General features: G+C 42.0%; 1 protein-coding gene and 1 long non-coding RNA gene across 3 annotated transcripts in view; both read left to right on the top strand.

Moving 5' to 3' along the window:
* The first annotated feature begins 7733 nt into the window (after positions 1 to 7733).
* On the top strand, positions 7734 to 10815 carry LOC129058852 (uncharacterized). The gene is made up of 3 exons (XR_008524266.1): positions 7734 to 7795; positions 9650 to 9866; positions 10215 to 10815. It is a non-coding gene; the product is annotated as an uncharacterized LOC129058852 (long non-coding RNA).
* Positions 10816 to 12481: 1666 nt separating this feature from the next.
* Positions 12482 to 24292, top strand: part of RASGEF1B (RasGEF domain family member 1B) — a 613492-nt gene continuing 601681 nt past the window's right edge. Inside the window, exon 1 of one of the 2 annotated variants that reach the window (XM_054553339.2) lies at positions 12482 to 12675. In XM_054553339.2, coding sequence (XP_054409314.1) covers positions 12607 to 12675 — 69 coding nt within the window. In that variant the 5' untranslated portion in view covers positions 12482 to 12606. The remainder of the gene's footprint in view (positions 12676 to 24292) is intronic. The other variant, XM_054553340.2, reaches the window with a different exon arrangement.

Genomic DNA, 24292 nt, shown 5'->3' with positions numbered 1-24292 from the left:
TGATTAAATTAAAGATCTTCAGATAGTGAGCTTATCCTGGATTATTCTAGTTGGCCCATGTATTCACAAGAGTCTTTATAAGAAGGAGGTAGGAAGGTCAGAGTCAGAGAAGATATGATTATTGAAGCATAATTTGAAGTGATATGGGTCCACAAGCAAAGGAATGCAGGCCTCTAGAAACCAGAAATGGCAAGGAAAGGAATTCTCTCTCCCTTAGAATCTGCATAAGGAACACAGCCCTGCTGACCCATTTTAGATTTATTTTTGACCTCCAGAGTGATCAGATCACAAATTTGTAGTGTTTTAAGTTTGTAGAAATTTGTAACAGCAGCAATAGGAAACGAATACAGACATGCTATTACAAGCAATAGCATATATTGCATTCTGGAAATTTTAATGTCCGGTTTTATAATCTTCTTGCACATTGACAAGTTATGTTATTGCTTTTATCTCTCTGATAACAAAATGTCATTGATATTTTAGGATCTAGACAGGGTATAATTGTGGAATCTTTGATGCCATTTTGCAGATGCTGAAAATGCCCCATTCATATCCTTTTGACCTACATCAGAGGTCGCCTGTACTTAGTTCCTACAATAGAGTGAACAATCATCCCAGAAGAATCAATGCCTGGGACTTATGAGTTCTCAGGATGCAGCACTTTCCATACTAAAATCATGAAATTCCTGGGCAAACAGAGATGGGTTGTTCACCCTACTTGTACATGGGGTGGCTACCTGCATATGATGAGGATGCTCTTTGGCTATAGGCCCCTCCTCTTCAGATATACACGGTGGGAGTTAACACTGCAGAAACATTTCTCAAACAATGAAGAGTGAGAGTTGGTGGATATGTATCCAGCTTCCCTGATTCCCAGTGGGAACATTCTGAGGCATGTTTCATGTAATCTTCCAGACTGAACCCGGTTGCCCACAGCACTCATCAATGACCCTCTTATTGGCTCACCTTCCTTCCTTGTCTTACTTCAACACTCACCATGCTTCCTGGATTACTTACCAAGTAAAGTATTTGCACTCTGTCCTTGTCTCATAGTCTATTTTCAGATGAACTCAAACTAGGACATCACCCTAGCCTCAAGAGTCTTACATAATGAGTGGAAAACCCTTAACATAAGCCCACATATATGAACCCTGTTTTCCCCTTGAACTTCCCTCCTGCTATCCTTTCTCTTGCTCACCAGCATCAACTGCACCAGCCATGACTCAGAAGCTACTCTGTTCCCCATTTCTTCCTTAACATAGGCATTTTCACTTGTTGCCTAAATGTTCCTGTCATGGTCATCCTTTAGGTCCTTGCTCGAATGTCACTTCCTCATAGACTCTTCTTCTCGTCCTCCAGACTATGAATGACTTTCCATGATCCTCCTGTGCTTTCTTTCATGGTACGTGCACCAAATGACATGAATCAATTATAAGGATGATTATCTGTTTATATATGGGTCTTGCAAAGGACCCGAACACACTGGTATCACATGGCATGAGTATAAAGTAAGGTTTATTGGAAAAGCACAGGCAAAAGGGTCATCGTGGTGCGTGTGTTCTTGTGCTCTGTCTTCTGGCCAACTAGCTGAGATGCAAGCTGGGCTAGGCACACCTGGACATATTGTGGGAAGTGCTCCAGGAGAGGGACCTTGCTGTGTACCATTGTACAAATTTATAAGGAAACTGGAAGAGGCAGGGACATCTAGTCAATACGCGATAGTAGAAGCTTCCTGGACAGAGAGTTGATGGCCTTATTAGATCAGCATTTAGCCAGGAGATGTATCATTCCAATTTTTTTTTTTTTTTTGTGAGGTGGAGTCTCACTCCATTGCCCAGGCTGGAGTACAGTGGCATGGATCTTGGCTCACTGCAACCTCTATCTCCTGGTTTCAAGCGATTCTCTTGTCTCAGCCTCCCGAGTAGCTGGGACTGCAGGTGTGCACCACCACGCCTGGCTAACTTTTTGTATTTTTAGTAGAGATGAGGTTTCACCATATTGGCCAGGCCAGTCTCAAACTCCTGACCTCATGATCTGCCCGCCTCAGCCTCTCAAAGTGCTGGGATTACAGGTGTGAGCCACCATGCCTGGCCCATCCCAATTTTTCATGGAAAATTCCATTAGTTAGAAAAATTTGAGTTTGTACTTCCAGCATATGTATATTTATTTATAAGTTTATACAAGCACCACTGTCAAGCTAAATGTCAAATTGCAGAGAAGCTGAATTTCTTCTTGAAGATAATAATATACAAAAAATAAATAAAAATAAATAGAAGTTGAACAATATCTTTCCATATGGTAATAGATCACATTCCACACTTTGAAGATTATTGCCCTTGAGCAGTTCTTTCATGAGCAGACAAATCACCTGGGGAGCTTGTGGTTTGTGAAGTGGACTTTCAGTAGTCAGGCTTTAAAGCATCTTGCTTTCCAAGTATTTATAAGCCACTGACATTTAGATGCTCAGGTTAGACAGGGTGAGATGGTCTTTTCTGTTATTTTGGAATAATTGTCTTCTGTCTCATGCCCTGATCTTACCAGGCAGAATCAGTGCCATGTGTGGAAACTTCACTGTGTTGCCCACTGGAAAATACACAAAGCGAAGAGCAACTGGGCAGGGTGAAAGTTTGTTGACTCTTTATTTCTCCTGGCCTTTGAAATCTAATTATCTATTTTTATTCCTCTGAAGAGACTGCAAAAACACATGGAACCCCACAAACAGGCTCTACACTGGGTGCTCTTCCTGAGCCATTTCATTTCATATCTTGCTATAATGGCAGAAACCAGCCTGAATATAAAGAGATGCTGTGTGTGTGTGTGTGTGTGTGTGTGTGTGTGTGTGTGTGTGTGTGTGTGTGTGTGTGTGTGTGTGTGTGTGTGTGTGTGTATAAGGCTTGGTCTTCCCTTCTAACCCTCTATTTGACCTGCTGTGAGGGATAGGGCAAACCACTCAAGCTCCCTGTGCTCTGGGATGCGGGGAGGATTTCCCAGTCAGTGACAGAGTCTGAGTGATTTGTAGGCATTTGTGTGCTCATTGTCTTGCCCTCTAGGCATCTGCAGTGTTGTATCAGGAGGGCAAGAGGGTTCCAAATAGATTTAATATTCCTTGTATGAGCTTCAACCATCTGCCTGCCAGCTCACAGTGTGAGCATAATATATATTTCCAGAATCAAACACAAAGAGCTTATTTTTTCCCTTTCTTTTCATTTTTTTTCCAAAGCCTTTTAATTTAGATCATTTGTGTTTTCTTTGTCTTTTGGAATAGGTTACTAGGGTCACCCTTTCTGCAATTATATTTACTCTCATTTTGTTTTCCGATGCCCCTGGCATATTTAAATTAATGGTTTCCCCTTTCCTAATCTCCATCTAGCCCCTACAGAGTGTATCCCTGAAATAAACATCTATACAATCTTGTGATGGAGTCTATGAGGTGATTGGAATTAAATGACAGGTTTTCCCAGTGGGTGCAGATTAGACCATGGATACCTGAAAATTATTCCCAGGCTAAATCTGAGTGCTGTTTTCCTAAGGGATGAAACTTTGGCTTTTCTTCCTCCTTCTAGAGAAATGTTGTGACTGTTGATGGGCCTATTCTAGTAGCTGTAGCTCATTGTACAACCAGAGTTATTTGGGTATTGGGTCTTTGAGCTAAAATCCCTTTCTCATTTTTTAAAAGGTAATTGACATAAGGGATCTTGAGCTCTTAAAGAGGGGAATATAAGCTGAGTCAATCAAATGGAGTTTTTATCTTAAAATCTCACTTAGGTTAGAAAAATTTGGTAGCAGAATTTGGAAAACTCTTTAATTTACATGAAAGTTGGGTGGGGATATCACTGTTACTCTCCTAGCATTATTCAGCAAGCAAGTGTGGGCAGGGGTGACAACAGTGAAGTAAACTTAGAATACTTTCTTGTGAAGGCTTAAGGGCATAGGGATCAAAATTCTTCAGGTCTGCTCGTTTTTATCCTGTCAGCAAAATTGGCATTGTTTTGCATTAGACAGTGCATAATTAAAACTGCTTCCTCTTTAAACTCATTCCATATTTCCCTCTCACTCTATGGTGAGGCTGAGAGAGCCCGATCCCTTGCTGCTCTTCTCGTCTAAGGATGATGGGATGCCAGGTGAGGATATGGGTATGGAGGACTGCCTGGATGCCTAGTCAGGCTCCATGTCTTCCCAGCTCTGTGACCCTGGGAAGGTAGTCAGCATGTCATGCTGTATTTTCCTCAGTTGTAAAGTAGGGATTATGAAGGTATCACCCAAAGGAGTTGATGACATGATCAAATGTAATAACTGCATAATAATATATGTAGAGGGCTTAGCACAGTGCCTCCCACATAGTAACATGCTGGCTATTGTTACTGTTATTATAATGCTACAGAAATGAAGCATGGGGAAAAATGGACCTGTTGATTCCAGATCATGACTTGTTCTGTTTGGCTCTGGAAGATGACTGAAACACACCTCTGCCCATGGAGAATTGAGAGGTGCTGAAGAATGAGAAAATAGAAACAGTATAAAAGAAAAAGCTTTGGTTTAAATATGTGGCTGCTATAGAACTCCTGGAGGTAAGTGGTTCGGTGGGAACTGTCTCTCCTTTTCAGGCTGGTGCAGGAATATCCTTGCTCACTCCCCAATGCCCTCAGGTGTTTAGATTTGGTCTGACTCCAGTCATTTTTGACCTATATTTGTTGTGAGACTGATAGAGCCCTCTATCAATGGTGACAAGGGGGTGACCTTGTCTAGAACTCTTTAATCTCACCGAGTATCAAATACAGAGCAGATCTGGACCTCTGCGGATAGGGAGAACTGAGCCAAAGTTTAGGGGATGGGGTGGATCTGATCTGGCCAGAGCCAAGAGTCTGTGCATTTACTTGTCCCAGTTTTCTCTCATGTGGACTGTTAGGATGGTGGGCCAGTCCAAGAAGGGGTGGAAGCAATGAAATGCAAATAAAATTGGTATTTGCCTCACGTCCCTTCTGGGTGATTTTTTTGATCTTTAGGTTTCCCATAGAGGACCCAGGCTAGCTCACTGTTCAGCACTATACCTGCTGCGGCTCTGCTTTACAGCAGCTGGCTCCCTCTCTCTGCTCCATTGCCTGTGACCTTTATGCTCTTTGATCTCTGCAGCCACCATTGCTCACTCGGAAGTGCAGACTCCTGGCTCTGATGCTTCCTTACCTGCTATCTAGCTATGATCCTACTCACTGCTGCCTATTGGTGCATTTGGCTCCAAGGGCTCCAGATTGATGCTTTACTTCCTGCCCAAGTGAACATTGGCTCTCCACTCTTGAGCTGTGGTTCCTAAGGGCGTGGCATAGCCTTGATGCCACTGTGGGTTTTGTTGTTGTCACATAGTACCAGTCTCTTCATTGTCATTAGCATTGGCCCAGGCACTCCCACCATCACTGTGGTGAACCAGGCCCTTTGCCACAACACAATGACTTACATCAAGTCCCAAACTGATGAGAGGGGTGCTTTATTCTCTTAGTCTATTATCACATCAGTAATATTGTAAGTTTTCAATGTTCTCCAGTTTCTTTTGGCTCATTTTCTCCAGGCTGTGCCTCTCCTGTGAGTCATAATACAAGTTTCCTCCAGGGCTGGATTAGGAGGGAAGTGGCATCACACTGAATGACTTAACTCCTTAAACAGCCTAACCTCCTTTGGTGCTGACCATTAGCTGATTAGACTGACCTGCATCTTGGATCTTTCCCGTATTAGAGAATGTCTCCTTCCCATCCAGGACAGCCAGAGCAGGGGTGGAAAGGTTAGGTCTATCTGTTTGCTCATTAAAGAAGCTCTGGTCATCACTTTCAAGACATACTGCAAAGATTCTCCCAGGGAGTCCCATCATAGTGTTTCAAATAAGGAAACTTAGGTGGCTCACTCTGCCAGGACCTCAAATTGTTATATAAAAGGAGTAAGCTTGGCTGTGATGTGGGAGTGGTACCCTGAATCCATGATGCTGAGTTATTTTCCCTTCCTTCATTGGTCTTTCCCTTCCTTCTTTCCTCGTTTTTTTCACCTTGTTCAGAGAAAAGTTCATTTTTCAGTCAAAGTCTCAGTACAGCATGGTGCTGGGGCAATGACTCAATGGAAAGAGCATGTGCTATCTATCAGGAGATTTAGAATCTGGCCCCAGCTCTACCAATATAGTAGCTGTGTAAACTTGGTCAAAAAACTTAACTTCTCTATGCCTCTGATTCTTCAACTGTAAACTGGGATATGAGACAGACAGACAGAGAGAGAGAGAGAGAATGAATGAATGTGTATGTAGTGGGCATTGGATGAAATGATCTTAAAAACACTCTCTTTTTAATGGATATTGGCTTCTAGCAACTAGTGATAGAAAAGGCCTGGTATACATAGGCTTTGCTACCCACATTCTTAGGCAGAATGGGGGCCCAGACAGACACCACATGCTTGCTTACTGTACCAAGAAAGAAATGAAGCAAACATTAAATTTAAATCAATAGCATTACTTGAACACAGAAGACAAAACTGTTTTCCCCCAAATTGTTTTGATTGCTGTCAGTAGCTGCTATTTGGTATGAAATCCATTCAGATCATCAAAAACCAGAGCAACATACAGTGCATGAAAAGCTGTTGTAATTGGGACCATTGTAACTCTATATGGTGTGTGATCTTAGCTGGGAGGAGGGAGAGTTGTAGGATAACTTGTAATCTAATTTTCTTTGTTGTAAAATAGAATGTTACCATTGTATTTCTGTGGAATAATAATTATAACATCTCACACAAATAGAGTGCCTTTCTCAGGAGGTGCTTAAAGAGCTCAACAGACATTCATTCAACCTTGTAAACATAGTAAAACCTGGCTTGCTTGCATTTCTCTCAACTGAAAATTCCTATTAACCAGCATCTTTCCTCATCCATCCTACTGGGATAAATGATTTTTATACTGGTGAACCTGACACCCTGAGACACACTGAGGTGTCTTCTGAATCATCAAATAATTATGAAACCTTTGGTAGACCTTCAATGTTAATTGCAATTTATGACAGCCTAATTTTTTGAAAAGTGGTAATTCATATGTTGCAGAGATGATAATTAGTCAGAATAGTTGGTTAATCAAACTGCTCTATTTCCTGACCATACTGACGTACTGAGTTTACAATAACTAACATGGGATCTCCCTCTAAGACCCACAAAGGAAGCCGGGTAAATGAAAGTAGTGTTCTTTATTACTTGGCAGGCATAAATTACCCAGAATTAATCATTCTGGGCAAATGACAATTTCCAAAGGTTGATTCTTCAACTTCTACATTCTCTTGTAAACTAAATGAGAAGAGAAAATCAGTATGTTTTAAACATAGATTTCACTTGCCTCTTAAGACTTTCCCATTTCTAGTTATTAAGGCTATTGTTGATAACTATTGGCTCTTAGCAGCAACGGTGAGTGTCTTTAAAATCAAATTTTGGATGATGTTTTGTAGAACCTTTTCACAAGCACCAGAGATTTCTTCAAGAGAGTGTCAGTGCAGTAGATTTAGTTGTGTTAATTGGTCCATCCTAAATGTTTTATTAAAGTGATAAGATCTTAAATCAATTAAGATTAATATGCTGACTAAAAAAAGTCTAAGTTTCTAATTATGGGATTGTAAAAAAGTATTTAAATTGGTATTACACTCAAGTTCACTGCAGAGAATCTAGAAAATTAAGGAATATATAAAGAAGAAAATAAAAATAATCCATAATTTCATCACTTACAGAGAACTATTATTGCCTTTTGGTGTATTTCCTTCCATTTTGGCCCTAATGTATACATATACATGTAAGTATTTTATAAATTTAGAATATGCTACATATACTGTATGCTGCCCCCTACTAACATTACCTACAGGCATTTTCTATGTCATTAATTATTCTTTTAAAACATACTAGGTTTTGATTATATGTACCATAGTATATTAAGTCACTCTCCTGTTGTTTTTATGGTTTACAAATTTTAGCTTTATCATGCTGTAACAAGTATCCCTGTTCATTTGTTTGTCCATCTGTTTGTCCATGTATTTAATCAATTTTTATTGAGTATTGTGTGCCAGGCTTTGGGCCATGAGCTGAGGATATATCATTAATCATCACCCTAGTCAGAGTTAACATATTACTATTATGTAGTATGGACCAGGTCCTTTATTAGTATTCATATAATTATTATATGAATCATTCTAATAAGTGAGTATAATAGTATTACCTAATTAAGTTCTTATGAGGTATTACTATCCTTGTTTTCCAGATGAGGAAATGGAAGCTTAGCGAATTGAAGTGACTTGCCCAAGATCACTCAACTGGCAATTGGCAGAGCCAGAATTCAAGCCTAGGCAGCCTGAGTTCAGTCCTAGTCTTTTAACCATGGTGGTTACTGTGTCAGTAGAAAAGACACTCACTTGCCCTTATAGACATGAAACAATTTTAAATGCAAAAATCTTTGAGTGATTCTCTGATTATTTTCTTAGGATAAATTCTAGAAATGGAAATACTGGGTGAAAGAGTATGAACAACGCTTCTAGTAAATGATACTGCAGTCACAGTCCTAAGTGGGGAAAGACCATAGATGATAACATTATTTTTTGGTTTGCTTTCCTTTCTTTTCTTTTTTGTCCTGGGTCTCTGTCCTTGCTCTACCAATGACAGGAAGAAATAGGCATGGTAGTGATTCAGGCCTGGGCATGCCCTGGAGAAAGTCTGGGCAATGCTCTTGCTGTTCAGGCAGGGTCAGTGGGTTGCTGCCTTTCAGACATGTTTATTTCCTCTACAAGATGCAAGACATCACAGAGGAGAGGGCACGGGGAGAAAGAAGCCATCAAAGGAATGAGTCTAGATTGCAAGTAATGTATAGCCTCTTAAGATGAATGTCACCACAAGAAAATGCATCTGTTCAGTAAAAATCACCAGGTTCAGTTAAATATATATATTTTATATATACATATTTAATAGCTGCTCCTTGCAGAGCAGGGCTAACTCCTAGGCAGTGTGCCCAGAGTCAGCCTAAAGACTTAAAAAAAATTCAATTAGTATTTAGTACAGTCTCCCTTGTGCCTAAACCATAGATTATTCATATACGGCAAGTGACTACCTGTAAATATTCCCTGTGCTCCTCATTATTGCACACCCCTTCTCACGTCCCTCTTTCTCAAATGAACATCATCCGTCCTTTGCCCTATCTCCTAGTGCTCAGCACAGACTTGATTGATGGCTGTTCTAGGTTTGATTCCTGGCTCTGCCATTAACCCTCTGTGTGATCTTGGATTGATTCTCAGTTTCTCCCCTTTAAAATAATAGAGTTGTAGTGTCAGTCAAATGAAATGCCATGTGTAGACAAAATAGCTAATCTTTACTGAGTTCTTATTATCGGTACCACAAAATAAAATACTGTTCTAAATGTTTTAAATACACATCTTTACTTACTCCTCAAAATAATCATGCGGTAAGCAGGAGTCTACGTAGCTCTTATGATCTTCACCCTGGAATTACTTCTGTGATTATAGTACATGGCAAAAGCAACTTTTAAGATGTAACTAAGGTGACTAATCAGCTGACCTTAGAATAGAAAGATTATCCAGGTGGGCCCAATGTAATCATATGAGACCTTTAAATGGTAAACATTTTCTCTGGCGGTTGGCAAAAGAGGAAGTCAGATTTGAAGCATCAGAAGGATTCAATGCAGTTTCTCCTTGAAGATGAAGGAGGCCGCATAAGGAGTCCAGGAAGCCTCTAGAAGCAGAGAGTGGCTTCTGGCTGACAGTCAGCAAGAAAACAAGGACCTCAGACTTACAGCTGCAAGGAGCTAGATTCTCCCAACAACCTGAAAGAGTTTGGAAGTGGCTTCTTCCCAGAAACTCTAGGTAAGAGGCCAACCTGGTTGGTTTTAGCCTTGTGAGACTCTAGGCACAGAACCCACATGAACCTACCAGACTTCTAATCTACAGAACTATGAGACAATAAATGGGCATTGTTCGAAGCTGCTAAATTGTGGTAATTTGTTATGATAGCAATAGAAAACTAATATATACCATATGTGGTAGGTACCTTTATTATTAAACCCATTTTGCAGATGAGAAAACTGAAGTACAGAGAAGCAAAGTCACTTTTCTAAGTTTGACATTATGTCTTAGGCAATTTTGTGCTGCTATAACAGAATACCACAGACTGAGTAATTTATAAAAACAGACATTTATTTCTTACATTTCTAGAAGCTGGGAAGTCCAAGATCAAGGCTGGCATCTAATGAAGACTGCTGTCTGCTTCCAAGATGGTGCCTTGAATGCTATATCCTCTGGAGGAGAAAAATGCTGCTGCGTCCTTACATGGCAGAAGACAGGACAAGAGGGGTGAACTCCCTTCATCAAGCCATTTTATAAGGGCACCAATCTCATTCATGAGGGTAGAGCCCCCATAAATCAATCACTTCCCAAAGGCCACACCTCCAATACTGTTGCATTGGGGATTACATTTCAACATGAAATTTGGAGGGGATGAAAATGTTCAATTCATAGCAGTATCAGAAACGGGATTTAAATGGAGGTAGTCTGCCCCCAGAGCCCATGTTCACCCTAGTGACATGGTGACTGAGACATTCATAGGTACTCGTTACATATTAGTTCTCTTTCCTTTTTAGTATAGCCCGGGAGTACCTTGCTGCCACATTTCTTGATTTCGCTGCTGGGGGTTAGCTGGTGGTGTGGCAGGGTTCTGGAAAACACAGAATAAAAATAACATACTTGGAGCATTAGTTTTAGTCATGGGGGTAGGTCTTTTTGTTTTATAACGAACCTGAATATTTCATAGGTTAGAATGCAGAAGATAAAACCAGATAGAAAAAGTTTGAGAAGCACCGAGATGATGTATTCAAATGAATTTAGTTTAACATCTTTCCTTCCTCTTTTATCCCTTAAATTCACAGTGAACTTGTTGCACCAGCTAGAATTCTGGAATGGCAATTAAGGAAATTGGGACCTAGCTATTCATCACCATCTATCTTCTATTCATCCCATCCAACGAGTATTTACAGGGTGTCTACTCCATGTCCTGGGTGTCACTGATACAGTATGACTTGAAGTAATGAAAACTTTTCCAGTTCTGTTTCCTTGCGTATCAAATCAGGTGATTTGACACAACTTTCTCTAGGGTAGTGTCTGTCACCAAATCTAGTGTTTTCCCAGTCCTTGAAAGTTTATGTCAGCATTTTTTTTTTTACATAGTAGGGCCATGTTTCTCAAAGTAGAGCCTGGATACCATCTACATAGGAATCTCCTGAGATGGTCCAGGACCAGAATCAGAATCACTGATTCAGAAACATGGGTTGGGGGCCCAGGACCTCTCATTTTAAACAAGCTCTATAGGTCAGGTCATTCTTCTGCACGTTAAAGCTTGAGATGTACAGCTATGGGGGTGCAGAATAAATACACAATATAGGCCTGGTCCTAAAAGTCTTTTTTAATGAAAAGACATTAGCTGGGTGTGGTGTCGGGCGCCTGTAATCCCACCTACTCGGGAGGCTGAGGCAGGAGAATCGCTTGAACCCGGGAGGCGGAGGTTGCAGTGAGCCGAGATCGCACCACTGCACTCCAGCCCGGGCAACAGTACGAGACTCCGTCTCAAAAAAAAAAAAAAAAAAAAAAAAAAAAGGAAGAAGAAGAAGAAAAACAGGGCCATCAGAAGAAAAACAGGCCATACCTGTTTCAGCCTCCATGCCGGTCCTTGGCTCTCCGGCCGGAGCCAAGGACAGGAAGGGAGCTGTGATCATGGAGCGTATCCGGCCCAGGCCCTAGCGCCTACAGTCACCTTTCCTCTTTTGGGGCTTACCTGGGTCTGCCCCATTCACTCGTTTGGGATAATGTGAGAACAGGAGGGGGAGTTCCTCCTCCGAGGCTTAGGGAGCCTTTTCCCTTTCCCAAACGAAGGGTGGGGCGGCGCCGGCCGGTGCAGGAGCTCCTGCCGGCCGCTGGCATCTGGCAGCAGCGACTCTCCCGGGTCAGTCAGCAGAGCGAGGCGACCGCTTTTCCACCTCCGTGAGTGCTGCCGAGGGGAAAACTGGAGAAGTGGGTCAGCCCGGCGGCTCCCATCCACGGACCCTCCCCCGCCCCGGCCGCCCGCTCTCCCGCGGAGCTTAAGGCGTCTGCTCCCGCCCGGCGGTGTTGCCCGAGTAGCCCTGCCCAGGGGTGGGTCGGGCCGGTGTCTGCGCCAAGGCGCTGCGCCCGCCAGCCGCCCTTGCTCACGCGCGGAGCCCATCCTGCGGCGCCGTTGGCCCTCCCGCCACCCCCTCGGCGGGGCCCTTCCCTTTACTATGGTAATAGTGACATTCAGCGGGAAAGGCTAGCGCGGCGACGGCGCCCCGGCTCCCGCACAGCGGAGGCTCGGGCCGCGGACGGGGCTGCGCGCACTCGCACCGCTGGACGCCGGGGGGCGGGCGGTCGCCGCGCTCTCCCCGCCCGGCCCGGCCCCTCCGCCGCAGCCGCCGGGCAGCCCCAGAGCTACGGCCCCGGCTGGCGGGCGGGCTGCGGGCAGGATCCTGGCGCTCGGGCTCTGGCAAGGGGAAAGGACAGAAACGGCGCATCGGGAGGGACCCTGCCTCACCGCTTGTATATGGCAAAGTTTCTCGCCGAGCTCCTGGGCTGCACGTTGCCGAGCAAGGGCGCCTCTCCCATGTTTGAGGTAAGTGGAGGGTGTGTCCCCTCAGGGACCCCTGGCGGGCCTGGGGGTCTCCGCAAGTTGACAGGTGTGCAGGCTCACCTGCCTGGTTTCCACCTGGCCATCGGTGGGACGGGGCAGGGGAGGAGGGCTAGGCGGAGACCTGGAGCTCTGGAGACGGGTTTCTCACTCCTGGACCTCAGTGAATCTTTTTTGGGGTTTTTCCCCCTCCCCAGTTGACAGGTGAACACGTTTTCTGCCAATCTGGCTGAGTTCTGCCAGTTGCTCTTTACCTGAAATGCCAGAGATGTCTAAAAATGAGCAGTATCCTGCAGTCCTCTTTGCTGCCTACTTTGTTTTTTTCTTTTAGTCAGAAAACAGCAGAAAAATCTTTCGGTCAAAAGGTTCCCGGCTTCTTACCTCCTCCAACTGCTCCCCTCCCCCAATCTCCAGCACAGGGCAAACTCCATTAAAGTTAACTTGTGTCTTCTGTGAATGAGATACACTGGGGATGAGGAGGGTTAAGAAGGGATTTGCCAAATCAGGTGAACAAATAGCAACTCCTAAAGCAGGTTCATCTAATTGCTCACACCTGCCTGCGGTGGCAATGCTGCTGCTGTGAGGCATCTCCGCATGGAGTCATTTAGGAGACGACTGGCTGGCTTTCCTATATTGACCACTCAGTAGGGAGAGTTTCATACTGTACAACCCTTCCCCGCCCTCCTTATCTCTACAGTAAGAACAGAGAATGTCCTTTGTCTGTCTACCCTGCGCTCCCTCAAGAGACTGCCTAACATCTGTCCTGACCGAGAGTGCTGAGGCGTTGGCCAGGTTAACCAGTGCTGCAGTCTGCGTTGCACTGCGCTCCTCTATCAGTCATGGTCACTGTAGCCTGATGACTTTCCCGGCCAGCCACTCCAGGAGCTGCCCCAGCCTTCCCTGTCTGCAGTTTCTTGACTGGCCAGAGAAACACAACTTGTCTCTTCTCTGGTGAATGCAGGAGTTTGTCCTTCAGCAAGGCACCTCTTCTGGTTCCAGAATCTTAATATGTTCTCTGGCTGCTGGTGAGTCTCTTCTCACCTTTGGCACCTGTAGCCGTTCTTACCTTCTGAGATTTTATGGTCACATACCTTAGATTTTGAAGCTCAGATTACCCAACCCATAACCTCTGCTGTGTGACAAAATGGCCTTTAAGCAGGGAGATCCCAATAGTAGGTGATAAGAGGAGCTGGGGAAACAAGAGTGGGGTGGGAGAAGCCAGGCTGAAAGGCCTGGGCAGTTGGTAGCCTGAAACCTACAAAATAATGAAGAACCTGGAAAGGTTAAGTTTTCCAGACCTGCAGTGAAAATTAGCTGTCACCTTTGGTATACAACATACTGCCCATTTGCTGCTCTGTGAAGTGTTATGTAGCATTTGGGGGTCACTCAGGAGACCTGAGATGCTCCCTTAAGTTGCTTTTCTCTTTGGCTTTCTCTTCACTTGTGTTTGGATTTTTGTTCTTAAATCACCAAATGTGCCAAGCGATTTTGGTTGTGTATACTGCCTCTTTTATCCTCCAGCCAATAGATGCCCCATCTTGATTTTTCAGAATGATTGGCTCCCAGTCATTCCAGAGAGGAGGCAGCCTATAAAAACTAGCCATAGACGTATTTAGACAATTACAAAAAATGAGTGGCTGCTTTGTGTTTGAAGAGTTCCCAGGAAAGGGAATTCCCTCAGTCCTTGGTCATGCCTCATGTCTTGCTCTGTGTTATTTTCCACCCATCTAGAGGTAAGAGCTACTTGCATCTGCCCACTCTGTCTTTGTACAAAGGATTGATTCAGTGTTGGCTGACTCGACCTAACACGTCCCACCGACGTATCATTCTTAATCAGTGTTCCTGGACAAACTAAGTAATCTTCCCTCTCCTACCTTTGGGGAAAAGGAGTGCCCAAAGATGAACTGAATTAAGAATGTGCTTTGAGGATGCTTGCTTCTCAGGCAATAGCCCCTTCAACACATTCTTGCTCAAAAATGAAGAGGCAGTCGTTTGGGAAGGAGGGAAGGAGAAATGTGTAAGAAAGTTATTCTTAAACCTTTCTAAATATTCATTTCCAAAAGTGAAAGTGCTAGGACACTTGAGAAAAATTTAGGCAGCTTTTTATTTTCACCAAATGCTCCAATTCTAACTTTGGTTACCTTTAATTTCAGACAGATCAGGAGAAGAGATGGATGTTTTTCTAATGAATGGCCTTTTGTTTCATTTTGGTTAGAATGTGGACAATAATGTAGTTTCTTCCCACTCAGGCCACTTTGGTTTGCACAGAGAATATTCTCCCTGAGAACTGAATCTGGGACCTCTTGTGTGTTTGCGGTTGTCTGACAAGAGGGAGTGAGTGACAGGGTATAAAGAACACAGGGCCAAAAAAGTCACTGTCGTTGAAAAACAGCTCCAGTGTGTGCCCTGCTGCACCATCTTCACTAGGGACAGAGTGTGTACACTGGAAACACAGAGTGTCTTAATGATCATTTTGTTACCCTCTTGCCTTGTTTCTTGTTAGTAAAGTATTTAAGTTTGCACACCAAGTTGTTGAGAACAATTAAATTTCTAGAAAAAAGCAAAGGATCTTAAATTTGCCCCAGGGCCATGGCAGTGTCCTGAGCAGTGGGCTGGATATTTGGAATAATGATTGTGCCACACCAAGGCAGAGCACCTAGAGAAAGAGTGGGCTTGCTGTGTATTCTGATGTCTAGAGACGTAGGACAGAAGCATGCAGGCAGGTGGTTTCAGACCTAGCAGTTCCCTGTGTGCTTGAATGGATGGATAGACGTCTGGCCCTGGCATACACTCCTCCCTCATGGAGCTCTGAAATATTATGAACCTGCCTCCCACCTCCAGCCCCAGTCTTTCTTTTCATGGTGCCTTAGTAGCTTTTGGCATGGCAGTCGGTGATGGAGTTTGAGTTCCGGGACAGGAAGTGGTGGGAAAATAATATAGTCAGAGGCTGTTGCTTTTTCATCTTTTGTGCCTCTCTTCCCCCAATCCACAAATCTGCATTTTTAAATCCCTGTCATTCTTCATCATCTTACCTGGTGGTACACCTTTAAGAAGACAAATTCATTGGGCTGAACATGTAGAAAAGGGATGTTCAATTCTATGCCACCATTCACGGATGTGGTCTCCAGAATTGACAAACCTCATGTATACTGTATGTGTTTTCGCGTGGTTTTCTATCTCCACTTGTACCACTGCCTAACTGTGACAATACATGATAATTATCCGATATTGCCTACTCTAGGCCAGGCATTGTTCTGAAGGCATACTATACATAATCGCAGCTATCCTTCACATAGTCTTATGATATAGGTGTTAACAACTATGTGTTACAGATGAGAAGATTAGGGTTTAGAGAGCTTAAGTGGTTTGCTTAAGATCATTCTAGTAATGTATGCTAGAGAGAGGATGCAAACACAAGTCTGTTTTATCTCAAAGTTCACTTAACCTTCTCCAACGATAGTTACTTGGTATTCTGGAGTTTGTTTTGTTTTGCTTTTTGTTTCACCTTTTTTCCTACCTTTTGTTTTTTAGCTTCGTTCTTAGATATATTCTTTTTGGAAGAAGGAAAGATAATCCCCCATTCTCTCACTGCCCTCACTATGTTACCATTGGGATGTGTATTAGTCAGTTTTCACACTGCTATAAAGAAATTAATTACCCAAGACCGGGTAATTAATTAAAAAAAAGGGTTTAATTGACTCACAATTCTGCATGGTTTGGGAGGCCTCAGGAAACTTACAATCATGGCAGAAGGTGAAGGGGAAGCAGGCGCCTTCTTCAAAAGGCAGCAGGAAAGAGAGAGACGGGGGAAGAGCCCCTTATAAAACTATCAGATCTTGTGAGAACTCACTATCGTGAGAACAGCATTGGTGAAACCACCCCCATGATCCAATCACCTCCCACCAGGAACCTCCCTCAACATGTGGAGATTACCATTCGAGATGAGATTTGAGTGGGACACAGAGCCAAATATATCAGGATGGGATAAATGTCTTATTCCCAGAGATATTTAATCAAAGGCTGATCGAACTCGAAGTTGTTAAGGGCAGATTCAAGTACAATTGCCATGACCATTTACAGATAGCTTCTACTTATTGAGCATTTTTCTGTGTATCAGCTTGTTTTATCACCCCAATAATGCTGTGAGGTAAGTGGTATTGTCATCCCTGTTTTGGAAATGAAGAAGCCAAGGCTCAGAGTGATTACATGAATTGTCCAACGTCACTCACCTACTAAGTGTCTGAACTGTAAGGTAAATCCTGGATTCTGGTGCCACAGTGCTTTTCCAGCCATCTGTATTGACTTACCTAGTTTTGTAGCCTCTGATTTTTCGTCTCATCCCCTCTATCTTTTGTACTATTACCAAAATCATCTTTCTAAAAGCTGAACTCAACATGGTGTCCATTTACTTCCCACAAATACTTAACAAAAATTTTTTTTTAAGTCTGACATGGTGGCTCATGCCTGCAATTCTAGTATTTTGGGAGGACAAGGCAGGAAGAGCGCTTGAGGCCAGAAGTTTGAGGCCAGCCTGGGCAATATAGTGAGACCTTGTCTCTACAAAAAAAAAAAAAAAAAAAAAAGCATAGTGGCATGTGCCTGTAGTCCTAGCTACTTGGGAGGCCAAGGCAGGAAGATCACTTGAGCCCAGGAGTTCCCGAGTTTGCAGTGAGCTATGATAGTGTCACTGTACTGTACTTCAGCCTGGTGATATAGTGAGACCCTGCCTTTAAAAAACCCAGTTTTCTTTTAGTTTTATTTATTTATGTTTTATGTTTTAGAGATGGGATCTAACTATGTTGTTCAGGCTGGACTCAACCCCCTGGACTCGAGGGTTCCTAAAGCCTCAGTCTTTAGAGTAGCTGGGACTACAGGTGTGCACCACCACACCAGCTGTTTACCCCAGTTCCATCAGTGGTTCACCATATATGCAGATTCAACAGGGCAGACTTCCTCCACAGTATGGTCACTGCCTGGTTAACTTACCTAATCTTTCCTTCCTACTACTGTATTTCTAATATTCCAGCAACTTTAATCCCATTTCTTGATTATGTTCTCTTACCTCCAAGCTGTTCCTGTGACCAGAATATTCTTCCCCTAATAGTCACCTATTGAAATGGTATCTTCCTTCGAGGTTCAGCTCAAATCTCACTTCCAGATCCACTCATCTTGAACAATATCCAGGCTCTACCAGAGGCCCACTGAATATTATGTGTGTGTGTGTTTTTTTCTGAGACCTTGGACAATTTCCTCTTTGAACTTCTCTATGCTCCATTTATGTCTTCAACAGGGATAACAGTAGTGCTTAATTCAGGGTGGTGAGTGTTAAACGAGTTAATGCCTGTAAAGCACTTAGAATAGTGATCAATACATGTTAATTTTTGAGACTGTTGCATGTGTCTATGTCCTCTTCAGTGTCAGGAACCATGTATTTCTTAATTCTCTAGTACTTGACATGTATTTTGCACATAGTTTTGCATCAAATAAATGTCTGATGGATCACATTGATTTTTCTAACCCTCAACATTCTTGATTTTCTTTGCCTTTACATTATTTATTGTTTATCTGAAATCCAGATTTAACTGGGTACCTTGTATTTTTATTTGCTAAATCTGGTGACCTCGTCTTACCTTCTTCCTCTTTCCTCCAGAACCCTGCTCCTAGAGTCCAATCCCACTTACCTGTGTAATCCTTGTTCCCATCCTTTTTTCTTTATAGCTGCTACTCTACCCGAGATCCTGTCCCAAGCCAAGAGAGCCACCAATAGGGAGTTGCAGCTGGGTCAACTGTCTGTCCCCACTGCCTCACTAGTATGGAAATGTGGGAGTGAGTAAGCTTCCTATTGCAGTGTCAGGGCTGTAACTAGCATTCTATTTATTCATGCTTAATGTGTTCACCAATTCATTCAGTCATTCATTTATTCAACAAATCTTAAATACTGTCTTGGTGCTAGGCACCCTATGAAAGCCTTGTTAAGAGACATTCAAACTGTTTTGACTGTGACTCATGGTAAGAAATATATGTTACATTGCAATCCTGGATGCATATAGCTATTTACACCTATAACAGTGAAATTAAGTTTTCAGAATAATACTTTTCCTTATGGCATGGGATATCCTCTGATCTTTGCAGTTTTATTCTTTCCTTTTCATTCTATTAAAAAATAAACTGGTAAATACCCACTAAATTGATTTCATGGGTTACGACCCACACTTTGAAAAGCACTGCTATATAGGATAATAAGATTCTATTTTTACAAAACAGTTTGTATTACCCCATTATCTCAGTATTATATTTATACATCATTACACTATACATTGGGAGATTCTTGTGGTCTATCTTGGGAAACCAGTTACCATGTAATAACATTATTTTTGGGGGGAGAAAATGTATTCAGAGTTTCAAACTACTAACTTGCCAAACAACATTTGATAAATATCCTGCCTCTAAATTAGGAGGCATTTGGGTAAAAGATTTGGCGTGTTACCCAAACATATTTTATTGCATGGTTTTTTATTTAAACAATGTGCCTGAATATCAATGATTTCTCTCTTAGCACCCACTAATGACAGACGTGCTCCACTGGTTGGATTGATTTCCAGGGCTATGTTTTATAAATCTTCCCATTTTTATATTTCAGTTAACTCCATCCCTTCTCTCCTTAAAATGGTTATATTTTCAAGCAGTTTTTTTTCTTTCTAATTTGCCTGTTAAAGACCTTAATTTTGCCCATTACAATTGAATAGCTGAGCTCCTTTGTCTATTTATGTGAATCTTATACACTCTCATCCACTTGGTTATTCCAATGGGCTTCAAGCATCTAGAGGATGAAACATGTGATCAGGCTGTTTTGAAAGCAAATAATTTGGACAAGTATGACTGTAGCTTCTCTGATTGGATGCTGGTGGGTGATCATAAGAGAGAAGTTTACTTGGAGAATAATAGCTCCTATTGCCACAGCTGGGCTTTCTGTGAGGGTCATTTGAATTTTAAGCTAATGGATACTGGGTTTGTCTTGTAAATTCACAATTCAGTTTGTTTGAGGGCCAATTGGATTGCTCTACCACATCTGAGCCAGTATATTCAGGGGCAACTCTACTTACCTTTTGTGTTAGCTGCTTTTAAACGCCATATGTGGTCCTAAATGCTTGCATTTCATTTATAAGAATATTTGGTCCCATTATGATTACATCTGTCTAATGGTTTCTTGCTGAGAAACTGTTACATGATTTTTTTTTTTCTCTTTGTATTTTGATAAGGAAAGGCTGGTGTTTCAAATCCGTCAAAGGGCCAGTGCTGGCAGCATGTCATAGGGAGCAGGGATAGGAGTTTAATTCTTTGATGTATTTCCCTTTGCTTAGTTCTTTTCAGTTTATAATGGTGTTCTTGTATATTATGAATTTCTTTACTTTGCACGTCTTTGGTAAAATACAGCAGGACCAGTAGTGACATTTACATTAGGAAAGTTCTACCTACCTAGAGTTGCCTATTGAGGTAGCCCATAAATAAAGTGGCCACTTTTATTTATCTGAATTTGTGATGAGTAGGAGCTGTGCTTTCTACCCTTCGAGATTCTTAAATGTAGTCTAGGCTTCATTCTTCAAATGCCTATAATATATTAAGAGTATCCTATGATCCTTTCAAGCCCCTACATTTTCAGACCAAAATGAAAGCCATATTTTCCTCCTGGCATCCACCTGAAGCCCACTTCTCCTTTCTAACTCCATTGTCGGCCAAAAGTGCCCATTTTCTTTTCACCTTGAGTAGCACTTTGGTGCCATCTTTGCTTTTTCTTCCTTTTCCTCTATGGACAATCTGTCAGTGACTCCTGCAGATTCTTTCCTGGATTTATACCTTTCTTTTTATCCATATCACTCTTCATGCACTGATCTGACAAACATTTATCGAATATCTGCTACGACTTAGGGGCAGTAGGGCCCGGAGAGGATTTCACAATAAGCAACTAATTGTTTTTCTTTCCTCAAGTCTCACTTCTCTCCACTCTTCCTGAATAAACTGCTGCTATACCACAATGCCTTTTCATTATCAATTTCCTATACAAGAGTCTACATGACTTTCTATTTCCAAAGGGTCAAGTCCCTAAATTCTGCCTAGATTATTTCTAATGTGTTCTAGTAAATGTCTCACCCTGCCTAGCCAACTTTATTCCTTGCCATTGATTTTCTTCAAGGATCCTCACATGTTCAAAAACAAATTCTTGCCTTTGTTTATGCTATTTGTCAATCCTCGAACAATGACCTATGTCCATTCTTTCTGCTCTTCCTAAATGAACCCTACCTAATCTTTAGGGCCATATCAAAGAGCCAGCCCTCCATGAAGCATTCCCCAATATAGCAAAGAAGATCAGAACACGCAGGCTGAGGAACACATACTTGGCTTCCAATCCTGGCTCCTCCACTTCTTAGCTATGTGGCCTTAATAAAGTAAGTTACTTCTTAGTGCCTTAGTTTTACTTTCTGTACAATAATAATAATAACACCTACTTCATTGGGTTGTCATAATAATTAAATAAGGTAGTTCAAATAAAATACTTAGCATAGTGTCTGGAATATGGTAATGGACAAATAATATGTATAGTAATAATTATTATAAAATTTCCCCTTGACCCCAAACTCTGAGTTATCCCTCTTCTTTGACTACCTTAGAATATACCTTATACTTTTCTGAATGTTCTGCACTGCTGAGCAAAACATAGGTGCCAAATGAATGCTTATTAATTTTGAAATCATTCCATGTGCTGCTTTAGCAGAATCTGGGAACCAGTTTATTTTTGGATATATTTAATTATATTTCATGAAAATGTGACAGCCACTGTCCTTTAGTGATCCCATCTCTGATCTATGGGATGTGTGTTAATGCTAACTTAGGCAGCAGTTGTGCAAATGATGATAATATACTTTTATATACAACTGTGGCAGAAGCAGTACTTGAAAAATGTGCCGATTATAAATGCCACTTAAGTGAAATTCAACCATAGATTGCAATATAATTAAATACAGAATATTTTTTATTTTTCAATTGGGTTGCAAACATATATCCTCAATATAGGTCAAGTGAAGCAAATCCATGCCATGAGTCAAGATTTTATTAATCAGACTTTATTTTCCATGCCGTTGGTGGAGCATTCTGGCTGGAAGTCAGGTTAGATTGCTCCAAAAGTAATTTACTCCAAAGAACACTTACCCAGTGGGCTTCCTTATTATATTTCCAGTGGGAAAGTAATGATGCCCTACTTCTCTGGAAGCTCTGTTGGGTGCCTGGAAATATGGGAATTTACTTTCATGGAGATTATTTGAACTTGACTGGAAGTCAAGTGACTGTACCTACAGGGAGGCACAAAGGGCAGAAAACTAAAGAGTGACAATGTTACCAATTGCAAAGAACCTGCATAGGGAGTCCTAAGACCTGGATGCTGAGTCTAGACCATCTCCTCACTGGTTGTAAGCTATTGGAGGAAATCTCCTTATCTCTCTAGTGTCAATTTTCATAGCTCAAAAATGAAAGTATCAATATTCGATTTGCTTCACTCACAGAAATGATGTGAGGCTCTAGTGTGGTAATAAATGTGAAAGTCCTTTATAAAATTTCAAGCATTATACAAATGTGAATTGTCGTTACTGACACTGTAATGATGAGAGCAGAAAGATAAGGTGTATACTTGGCATCCTGGGCCTGCAGGAGCCTGCTGGGGAAGGGACTGTTAGGGGTGGTATAAATGGTGAAGAATAGAAATGCTTCTATTTGAAGGGTAGAAAAGGAAAGACGAAGCAGTCAGAATCTTCAACTAGAGCTCAAGGTTTATGAATCCAATGCTTAGATCACCAAATAGGCCTCTCATCTTTCTTTGAAAGGCATCTTGTAGTGCTTAGGAACTTTGGTGACAGCCTGAATTTCAGGCAGCCTTAAGATCCTATGGTTTTATTTTATGGAGATTTCTTTCCCAGAATTATGTTATTCTGTTTAGAATATGATTGTGAAGGGATATGGTGGGAATTAATCTGATCATGATTGAGACCTCAGAGGAAGGCTGCAGGCTTGAATGGGTTCCTAATAGTCATTGGAGTTTACATTTTGCCTTGGGCAGAGTCTAATTCTTCTAGAGAAAGTCCTTGATTTATTTTTAGTTTCTCACCATGTCCAGTATATTTTACCTTACACAGTGCATCCTGCCTTTGGGGAGCCCTGTGGAAGACACAAAGTAGGGTAAGGTTAGCCCAGCCTCAGGCTAATAGACAGATGGGGAAGAGTGACTGCTTGAGTGTTTCATCCTCCTTTTATATGTAGGTCCCCACAATGGCTGTAACCACTCAGGCATGTGACAGGTTCATATATCTCTTACTTTTTCCCTACAAGTCCTCATATTTCGCTTTTGTGAACCTGGGTTAGGCATAGACATGTCTGGGATTTAATTTCCTCTCTGTAAAGTTGATGTTTTAATAGATCCTACCTTATAAGGTGGTAAGGTAGCATATGTAATGCGCTTAGCTCAGTGTCTGTGACATAGTTATTCATAACAGCAATAATAATTTGTCTACTAAACTAGTCCTTCAGCATCCCATGGTTTTAATTTTTAAAATTCTTAACAATTATCTAAATTGTGCTGTTTACTTGCAATTGGCATAATTGTATTGTAGCCCGGGGGAAGAGAGGGAATACAGAGTATAGAGAAAAGGAATAGTGAGCATTAAAAAAAATCTGATGGTTTGTTGGGCCAGAAATTCCATTTCATTCTTTGTTCTATGTTTAATGCCAACTTTGTTACTAGGACCATGTTAAAACTTTTTTCTAAGAGTTCAAAATATTTTCACAGTTACCCTTTTATATATGACTACTGATCCCTAGAAGGAATAATAACACACTCAACATTCTCCAGGCAGTCCCTCTCTAGTAAATGAGAACTATCTCAAGGGTCAGTAAGTAGAAGTAACAGAGGCAATGTTCTCAGATGGTATTAAAAAAGTTTCCCAGGGGTATATAATGCATTTATAATGGAGGCCCCCCTTGCCATGTCAGAGCTGAGATTTGGCTATGTCCATTGTGTGACAACCTCTGGAATCTATTTGTAGCCAGATAGATAGAGATTAAGGTACTTTCTGAGAACTCAACTTTAACTAGGTTTAAGAATGAAATTCTATCAACATAGGGGAGGACAGATATCAGTGACAGAAGACCAATTGCAAGGAAGGGCTGCTGGGCTAGACCCAGAAAGAGAGTCTGAGGGTCTAGGATTATAGATTGCAGAAACAGATAGTGGCTGGTGTTTGAACTCCTTCCTCTTTCCCTCTGTCCCCTGAGCCAAGTGCCCTGTGCCAGGAAAAACAGCTTAACATATCATGATCCAAGCCACCCTGCTGCAGTGCCCTTTCAGAGAGCAGAATCAGAGGAAAGAGCTTTTTCAATGCAAGGGGAGCACTGGTGTCCTGGGCAGAGCGGTCATGGGGAGTTTGCTGCAGGGGTGGTAGGGGTGCACAGGCCACCTGGAGCCAGCCTGGTCCAGTGGCTGCCTGGATTGGTTCAGGTGCTTACATGGCATAATTTCCCCAGAGGACACCTCCTGACACCAGAGGGAGGAAGGATCCTT

The sequence above is a fragment of the Pongo abelii genome, chromosome 3, assembly GCF_028885655.2.
Source record: "Pongo abelii isolate AG06213 chromosome 3, NHGRI_mPonAbe1-v2.0_pri, whole genome shotgun sequence".
NCBI lineage: Eukaryota > Metazoa > Chordata > Mammalia > Primates > Hominidae > Pongo > Pongo abelii.
This window is presented reverse-complemented; position numbering and strand designations above follow the sequence as displayed.